At 36.5% G+C, this 10,163-nt stretch overlaps 1 protein-coding gene and 1 pseudogene across 1 annotated transcript; one reads left to right on the plus strand and one right to left on the minus strand.

Annotated features, from left to right (window-relative positions):
• Positions 1-2,827: 2,827 nt before the first annotated feature.
• Positions 2,828-4,209, minus strand: LOC141627496 (uncharacterized protein At1g08160-like; annotated as a pseudogene).
• Positions 4,210-4,539: 330 nt separating this feature from the next.
• On the plus strand, positions 4,540-6,986 carry LOC141627497 (uncharacterized). Its single transcript, XM_074440742.1, has 4 exons — positions 4,540-4,884; positions 4,968-5,297; positions 5,486-5,789; positions 6,427-6,986. Exons 1-4 carry the CDS (start codon positions 4,540-4,542, stop codon positions 6,984-6,986), a joined length of 1,539 nt encoding a protein of 512 aa, XP_074296843.1.
• Positions 6,987-10,163: the final 3,177 nt, after the last annotated feature.

Raw genomic sequence — 10,163 nt, forward strand, 5'->3', positions numbered from 1 at the left:
CGGAGAGCTTAAGTGGAGCATCGGTCAGTGATATGTGGGACAATGATTCGGGGTGGAAGTGGGATGTCTTCGCCAACTTCTTACCCCAAGAATGTCTTCTAAAAATTGCCTCGTTCTCGCTATCGATGGATCCTAATCTCGTTGACTCGCTATATTGGAACGGCACATCCCATGGGAAATTTACCATAAAGTCAGCTCTCAATATTATTAAGGGGACTATTCCAGAAATGGATGATAATCAAGTTCGATGGCACGTTATATGGAAACTTCCTATACAGCAGCGGATTAAGTTCTTTATTTGGCTAGCTGCTCACGGTCGGGTTATGTGCAACGTGAATAGAGTCCGTCGCAATCTGTCGGATGACCCTAGCTGCCCTCGTTGTCAAGCAGAAGAGGAAACCATAGACCACGTCCTTCGTCATTGCCCTGTTTCTCGTAGTATTTGGCATCACCTCGGTATTCCCAGTACCAATGCTTCTTTTTTTAATTCGCCTTTCCCGATTTTGTTATCTCTAAATGCTAGTAACAGTGTGGCCGAAAGTTTAAATGATTGGTCGATGAAGTTTGCGATAACTTGTTGGTGGTTATGGCGGTGGAGAATCAACGTCGCATTTGATAGGGCCCATGAGAATCCAACGTACCCAATCGAATTCCTCCATCAACAATTTACTACTTCGAAATCAGTGTTCGATAAATTCTCGCTTTTTATTCCACCACCTGGTTCCACCCGCAAGGAGGTGTTCATTCGCTGGTATCCGCCGCCTTATGGATGGTGTCTTCTCAACACAGACGGGGCCTCTAAGGGGAATCCGGGACACGCGGGTTGTGGAGGTATTTTTCGGGATGATACAGGTAATTTTATCTCAGCTTATTTATTCTCGGGTGGTATATGTACGTCTATGAGAGCGTAGACGCTTACATTGGTTGCCGGACTTGAAAGAGCAAGGGCCCTCCAAATTAAGAAACTCCTTGTCCATATGGATAATGAATCTTGCATCAGCTTGGTTTTGGAGGATAAATTGGTCAGCAATAGTCTTCGACACTTAGTCATTCGCTGCAAGGAATTAATCCGGGAACGAGGTTGGATAGTACACATACGCCATGTATTTCGAGAAGCAAACAAGGCTAGCGATTGGTTAGCTAATAAAGGAGTACACTCGTCTACCATCATCAAGCATCTTGACGCCCCCCGGAAGCTCTTCGGACGATTCTTCGTGAAGATCTGTTGGGTGTTACAACACCCCGTTTTGTTCCTTAATCCTCGGGCTTAACCCTCTTATGAACCAAAAAAAAAAACAAATGTTGTGATATAGCACGGGATCTCAACTAGTAATGTTATAAACAAATTAAATGGAACTTAGATAAAATTAATGGATTATACAACCCGTTGTATATGTTGTACGGTGTAGAATCTGAGCTTTGTGATAAAGTATCGGAGCTTTATGTTAAATAATATGAGCTTTATTAGAAATTATGAACTCCTCCATTTACACATATTAAAAAAATGAAATTTGAATTAGCTCAGAAAAAATACATATAAGCTTGGATTCTTATACCTTGATTCTACAATGCTTATGGTACAACTGGATGTATAATCTTATTTGGGTTTTAGATAAGATACTAAGATGTTACGGAAAATCCAGTCGTAAAGTATCCATTATTCTCCATTAATAACTTACCGTAAAAAAACTTACCGATCTAGACTAAAGAATTGGTCTCACCGTACCCTATGACACATTTTTTTTACGTCTATTAGCCTAATAGGTTCGTGTTTGGACCATCTAATTAATGTAAAGTTCAGATTATTGTGAGTAACAAAAAATTAATGCTATATTGAGAAAATCGCCTAAATCAGTGATTATTCTCGCCTCCCATGAGTTATTCTTGAACAAATTTAACAAAGAAAAGCTTTAGAACCCGTAGTGTCTGTTAATTGAGATGTTTTCGAAAGTATATGTACGTATTAAAAATGGAAATATATTGAGAAAATTCAACAAATATCAACTTACAAACTTAGTGTTTTGGTTAAAAACTGTCAAAACACGATATTTTATCTCGTTAGGGGTTAAAGTGACCTACACTTTTTAGCCTCGTATCGGGGGGTTAAATTATATGTGACTTATGATGAAATAATGATGTAAATAATGTAAAGGGTAAAATAAAGGAATAATGACACAAGAGTTTTGGTGACGTGGAAAATCCAATGTGGGAAACAACCGCGGGGGAGTCGGTATCCTGCCAATATTCCACTATTTGATAATTAGAGTACAAGTAGAATATGCAACGGGTCCAGATCTGATGACGGTCAGCTAGTCCGGTGCGCATACGAGACTGTCGGTATGCTCGTCGGATGCCAGGGGCTATTTTGTGGGTTTGCATATGGTACGTAGATTTTGTGGGAATAATAAGGTGGAGATAATGATTGAGTAATCATTATCCAATAATGGTGGTAATTTCTTTGTGTGGGTGTATTCATATTTGATTTATGGTATTAGGATGATGATGACGGATGATGAACATAAGGCATGAGATGATAATGGTATGATGGCTTTGAATATTGCTTATTTATACGTAATATTGATGGGTAGAGTGGCCGTGTACGCCGTCTTGTATGCGGATGAATATGGATCCATTTTCTTTATTTGCTTCCTTGTATTTATTGTGAATAAACCCTAATGGATTTATTAGGGTTTCCCACTTAGTTACCTTGTTCCTCAAGGTAGAGTTTAGTCTTCACGAGTCATAGCTGTATTCGGTCTTCTATCCATATTTCTCTTCCTTCGGTCCATGGGCCCGACTCCCTCATGTATGATATGGGTCTATTTGCTTAATTAATTATCCACTCGTCTCGTGCCACGTAGCTTAGGCCAAATAGTGAATTTTGGCCCAAACACTTAGTATCTTTTATACCTTACATATTAATCACAAATAATGTTCATAAATCAAACCAAAAAAAATGGTGAAACACAAATGTAAACACAAAAAAAACTCAACAAATTAACGAAAAGAAAAAAAAAACAAATGTCGACATCACAATCTCTTGTTTGAGACTTTGTATCATTAGAGAAGTTCACCACAACAGGGGAGCATAAAGCCTTAAGCTTATAATGTCGCAATTTCCATACACCAACCTTGAACCGCAGCTTACCCCTTATTTTGATGTCCAAGTCGACTTTACCACCGATCCTCTCGACCATCAAATCGTGCACCACTTTTGGTGGGAGCGCGACATTGTGGGCCGTATTTTGCAATGTGACTCTAATCACATTATTCTTAGGTTGAAAGAAAGGCTTAATTGTGTTACAGGCCACAGTTTTTTGCCACGGTATATCATGGTCACCTCCATTTTATCATAGTACACGAACGTCTTTTTGTTAGGATTGTAAGCCCTTAGGACAAAATTGAAGGTGGAACTTAGTTGATTGTTAGTGACATTGTAGTCTCGGATCCAAACCTCTTCAATTGAGTATTGGAGGGTCATTGGCTTAATTACGAGCCAGGTTATGAGTATGGCTAACCCAATAATCACTATTAACGCGAGACATAGTATCACTATTAGCTTGCAAGGGCTCTAAGAAGGCTTTGTTGTAGAGCTTTCTGGTTTTTTTGGAGCAACCATTATTAATTTTGTAAGCTTTAAGGGTTTGTGTAGTAATGAAAAATGCAAGTATTTGGGTGTGTTTTATATAGGATGAAAAGATGAGGTTGCTTCATTCTTAGTGCTACTATTTTGTTTCATCTTTGTATTGGAATTTTAGTTACTTGCTGAGGAAACCTTTGTCTTGTAAACTTTTGCTTTATTTTTGGGGTCACAATGTTGGTGATTTAAGTTAATCACGATATCATTTAAATGAAATCGTGATTTGGCAAAAAATCGTAGCAAGTTTGACCGTTATAATATGGGTTAGGGAGTGTGGAGTACACGCTCATATAAACGAGTTTGAATTTGCAAATTTAAAGAATAAGTTACAATGCAAATTAGTCGATGTTATCGTAGCTCGAAAATAGAAAATAGGCTAACCCCGATAGGGGTTGCTAGCCCTAATCAGGGTTGATGATGCATAGCCAAATTTCGGAAAATTTTATTTACGTAAATTTGAAAAGCTACATCCCCGATCGGGGTGAGTGATGTTTATCGGGTTCTATGAACCTTGTTGCATTGTTTCATACTTGTCTTTATGTTCCGTTTGGATGATAACTACCTTTCATTTTCTGTATACTTTGCATTAGTATATATATACAAGAAGTGCATGAGGAAAGGTTAGAGAAAAATAATAAAACAAACTTTATTATTCAGATTTTTGCATAACAAACAAAATAAAAACATTATAAAGTTTTCTCTTTTTTTTTGCCTTAGAACAAGAGGGAAATTTGGTGTATTATCCTACGGAAGATTTCTTGTAACCCAAAGGCGTAATAGGGTAGAAATACTTTCTAAGGAAAACGATATATTTCGTGATCATCTAGTTATCCAAGTTCGATTTGTCAAACACCCTATAATTATACAACATTCTTAGAAAGTATTTACTGTTTTTGACAATGTCGAATGTTAAGGAAATGACATCCAAGTTTGGAAAACTAGAGAAATTTGAAGGGGTTGATTTTAGGAGATGGCAAAAGAAAATGCATTTCCTACTCACCACCCTCAAGGTTGTGTATGTCCTAAGTGCCCCAATGCCGGAGCATCGAGATGATGAAACAATGGAGGAAGCCCGCAATCGTCTCAAGTGGAAAAATGATGATTACATTTGTCGGGGACACATTCTAAATGGTATGTCTGATTCTTTATTTGATGTTTATCAAAATTATGAGTCGGAAAAAGAACTTTGGAATGAATTAGAGTCTAAATACATGGCCGAAGATGCTTCTAGTAAGAAGTTTCTTGTAGCAATTTCATGAACTATAAGATGACGGACTCAAGGCCGGTAATGGAGTAATATAATGAATTGCTCCGGATATTGGCACAGTTTGCCCAACATAAGATGGAAATGGATGAGTCCATTTCGGTGTCAAGTATAATTGACAAATTGCCTCCTTCTTGGAAGTATTTCAAGCATATGCTCAAGCATAAGAAAGAGGAGTTGTCTATTATACAACTAGGGGGGCACTTCCGAATAGAGGAGTCTCTTAGAGCGCAAGAGGGTACTAAGGGAAAGAGTAAGGAAACTATGGAACAATCATCAATCAATATGATGGAAGTGGATGAAAGTTGTACGGGATTCAAAGGGAATAAACGCCCCATGCCTACACTAATGACGAAACTAACAAGAAACCAAAGGGTGCTTGTTGGATATGTGGTAAGACCGGTCATTTCAAAAATGATTATCGGTTGAAGAAGACCAATAAGGGTTCTAATTACAAGAACAAATCCGGGCAAGTGTCTAAGGACAAAGGCCCTCCTACTCATCAAGGTCAGAATTTTGACAATGGTATTAAACATATTGTAAATTATATACCACTAATTTCTGAGGCATTCTATGTGCAGGATGATGAGTTTGCATGGTGTATTGATTTGGGGGCTACAAAGCATGTGTGCAAGGATCGTAGATGGTTCAAGACTTATGAACCGGTTAAAGACGGTTCAATTCTTTATATGGGCAACGAATCAATAACTCCAATACTTGGTCGTGGTGTAGTAGTGTTAATATTTAGTTTCGGCAAATCTATTCATCTTTATGATGTTCTTCATGTACCCGGAATAAGGAAAAACTTAGTTTCCGACGGTCTCTTGTCAAAGTATGGTTATAGGCAAGTGTTTGAGTCGGATAAATATGTAATAAGCAAATGTGGTACATTTGTAGGATTTGGATATTTATGTAATGGAATGTTTATGTTATATATTATGAATAAAATGCATGATGTTGCTTCTAATTTCATGGTTTGTCATAATGAAAATGTTCTATATCTTTGGCATGCTAGACTTGGACATGTTCACTTTAAAAGGATGATTAATATGTCTACACTTGGCTTAATTCCACCTTTTGATTCTAATGTTCAAAAGTGTAAAACTTGCATGATGAATAAAATTACAAGACAACCTTTTAAGACTATTCATAGTTGTTCTCTTGTCTTGGATTTAATTCATATTGATTTGTGTGATTTTAAATCTTCACCATCTTTAGGAAACAAAAAATATGTCGTAACTTTCATAGATGATTATTCCAAATTTTGTTATATATATATATCTTTTGTCAACTAAAGATGAGGCCCTTGAAAATTTTAAAATATTTAAAAGTGAGGTAGAATTACAACAATCGATTATGATTAAACGATTGCGCACCGATCGAGGTGGAGAGTATTATGATCCAATGTTCTTTAATTCATGTGGAATTGTGCATGAGGTTACTCCACCACAATTAAATGGTGTGGCGGAGAGGAAAAATCGTACTCTAAAGGAGATGGTTAATTCTATGTTATCCTACTCAGGTTTGAGTGATGGTTTTTGGGGTGAAGCTATGTTAACAGCTTGTTACTTATTAAATAGAGTTCCTAACAAAAGGAACAATGACGTAACCCCGTATGAACTTTGGTATACAAAGACACCAAACTTGAATTACTTTCGAGTTTGGGGATGTCGGGCAATAGTAAGATTACCGGAACCCAAAATTAGAACATTGGGTGAAAAAGGCATTGAATGTATCTTTATAGGATATGATATGCATTGCAAGGCATATAGGTTCTATGTTATAGAATCTAATAGATCGATTGTGGTAAACACCGTAATTGAATCTAGAGATGCAATACTTGATGAAAATAGATTTTCTTCATTACCAAGACCAAAGGACATAGTTTCATTAAATAATGGAACAAATGAGGAGGACATAAATGTTGAACCTCAAAATAAGTCACCCGAACTCCGTAGAGGTACAAGGATTAGGAAAAGAAAGTCTTTTGGTCCAGATTTTCAAACCCATTTTATTGAAGGATCAAGAGAGGAGATAGGATGTCAATATGAGTATTGCTACCATGTTGATGAAGATCCATAGACATTTAGTGAGGCTATGAAGTCTCAAGATGTTGCATTTTGGAAGGAAGCCATAAATGATGATATGGATTCCATTATGGGAAATAATACTTGGATCCTAACGGATCTACCTCATGGATGCAAACCTTTGAACTGCAAATGGATCTTCAAAAGGAAGATGAAAGTCGATGGTTCAATCGACAAGTACAAAGCAAGGTTGGTAATCCAAAGTTTTAGACAAAAGGAAGGTATTGATTACTTTGATACCTATGCTCCGGTTGATCGAATTTCTACTATTAGATTATTAATTGCACTAGCAGCGATTAATAATTTAGTGATCCATCAAATGGATGTTAAGACCGCATTCTTAAATGGGGACTTAGATGAAGAAATATATATGAGACAATCGGAAGGATTTAATTATGCCGGCAAATGAGCATAAGGTGTGTAAGCTTGTCAAATCCTTATATAGACTCAAACAAGCTCCTAAGCAATGTCATAATAAATTTAATGAAGTGGTTTTGTCAAATGGTTATAAGCTAAAACAATACGACAAGTGTGTATATAGTAAATTTGATGATGCCGGAAATGGTGTTATAATTTGTCTATATGTTGATTATATGTTGATATTTGGTACTTAAAAGATTTAAGTATGATAATTGTTCTCCGGTTAGTACCCCTATGGATCCAAGAGTGAAACTTATGCCCAATACGGGTGATGCAATTTCACAACTTGAGTACTCGCAAGTGATTGGATGTTTAATGTATGCAATGACGAGTACAAGACCGGATATTGCCTATGCAGTAGGAAGATTAAGTAGATACACAAGTAACCCAAGTACTCATCATTGGGTAGCAGTTAAACGTGTATTTTAATACTTAAAGAAAATCATGAACTATGGTTTAACATATATGGGACATCCATCGGTAATAGAAGGATATTCGGATGCAAGTTGGATCTCCAATGTGGAAGATCATTCTTCTACAAGTGGATGGGTATTCTTGCTTGGTGGAGGCGCCATTTCGTGGGCTTCTAAGAAGCAAACTTGCATTACAAGTTCGACAATGGAGTCGGAATTCATATCCTTGGCTTCAGCCGGAAAAGAGGCGGAGTGGTTACGGAATTTAATTTATGAGATTCCGTTGTGGCCTAAACCTATATCACCAATTGCTATCCTTTGTGATAATGAACCTACTTTGGCTAAGGCATATACCAAAGTATATAATGGTAAGCCGTGACACCTAGGCGTTAGACATAGCGCGATACGAGAGTTGATCACTCAAGGGGTGATATCGGTGAGTTTCGTGAGATCTCAACAAAATATAGCTGATCATTTAACCAAGGGATTGGCTAGGGACTTGGTGTACAAGTCAATGATCGGGATGGGTTTAAAGTCTTTTTAACTTATGGTGGTAGGACACCCAATTCCCCTCTAATATGACATTAGAGGTAGAATTCAATGTGGAAAGCCTATTGTTTTAAGTTGAAGCACAAGTTTAGATAATCCCGAAGGTATGTGCTTAGACCTACATGATATGTTAGGATAAAGTTTATCTTCTTAATGAATCTTTTGAAAAATTGCTTTTGTAGGAGCATGAAAAAAAGAGTCTACCTATGTGAGTGTGAAGTTGGCCGCTTCAAGAAGCTCGGGCTTTGGCTTTTAAGCACTCATGAATGGATAGGGACACTAGGCCATGTAATATAGTGTCGGTTAATTATAAGCTTATGAAGTTGTAATAAATTTATATATGTTTTATCTTCATGTATTCAAATAACATTGAAGGGTTCAATCCATTGAGACACCCTGATACTCGAATGCAGAATGTATAATTCACTAAGATGAAAATTCAATCTTCGTGACATTTTCGTTTTATGTATAAGTTTGGTTTGGTTTGTTGTTTTGAATCAAGGACTGCATTTAAATGGGGGAGGAATGTTGGTGATTTAAGTTAATCACGATATCATTTGAATGCAATCGGAATTTGGCCAAAAATCGTAGCAAATTTGACCGTTATAATATGAGTTAGAGGGTGTGGAGTACACGCTCATATAAACGAGTTTGAATTTGCAAATTTCAAGAATAAGTTACAATGCAAATTAGTCGATGTTATCGTAGCTCGAAAATAGAAAATAGGCTAACCCCGATAGGGGTTGCTAGCCCCGATCAGGGTTGATGATGCATAGCCAAATTTCGGAAAATTTTACTTACGTAAATTTGAAAAGCTACGTCCCCGATCGGGGACACTAACCCCGATCGGGGTGAGTGATTTTTATCGGGTTCTATGAACCGTGTTGCATTGTTTCATACTTGTCTTTATGTTCCGTTTGGATGATAACTACCTTTCATTTTCTGTATACTTTGTATTAGTATATATATACAAGAAGTGCATTAGGAAAGGTTAGAGAAAAATAATAAAACAAACTTTATTATTTAGATTTTTGCATAACAAACAAAATAAAAACTTCATAAAGTTTTCTCTTGTTTTTGCCTTAGAACAAGAGGGAAATTTGGTGTATTATCCTACGGAAGATTTCTTGTAACCCAAAGGCATAATAGGGTAGAAATACTTTCTAAGGAAAACGATATATTTCGTGATCATCAAGTTATCCAAGTTCGATTTGTCAAACACCCTATAATTATACTACACACAATGGGCTTTTTGATTTCTTGAATATAACTCAAGACATTCAAGTAATAGATTCTGTTCCTAACTTCTTGAATGGGTAGTGCTATTTTAAGCAGCAAAGCAAAGTTGAATTTTGCTCGCCATAGTTACCTATGAAACACATTAACAATTTGTTGTCATTAATAATTACTCCCTCCAAGATATTTGTTTACCTTTAGTTTTAATAGAAAATACCAAAAAAAATAAAATAAGACCAAATTATCGGAATATAAGTGGATCTAATTGAGTGTGGAGGATTAAGTTACCCATCAAATACATTCCTAAAATAGAAAGATAAATAATTAATCGAGACATTCTTAAATGGAATAAGTGAACAATTGATAAGGTCGAAGGGAGTCTAATTATTGTTACGCTTCTTTGGCAAATTAGATGTGAGTTAGCTCAACTGATAAGTTTAGTAGCAAGTGTGGCACGAGAGAGTATGATGTTTTGTTGGCCACATTTCTTGGTTTATTGCGATTTATTTTGAAAAAAAAAAAAGATTTTTAAGTATTAGAGTGTTTCGCTTTCT

This window comes from Silene latifolia, chromosome Y (assembly GCF_048544455.1).
Source record: "Silene latifolia isolate original U9 population chromosome Y, ASM4854445v1, whole genome shotgun sequence".
In the NCBI taxonomy this organism is placed as follows: Eukaryota; Viridiplantae; Streptophyta; class Magnoliopsida; order Caryophyllales; family Caryophyllaceae; genus Silene; species Silene latifolia.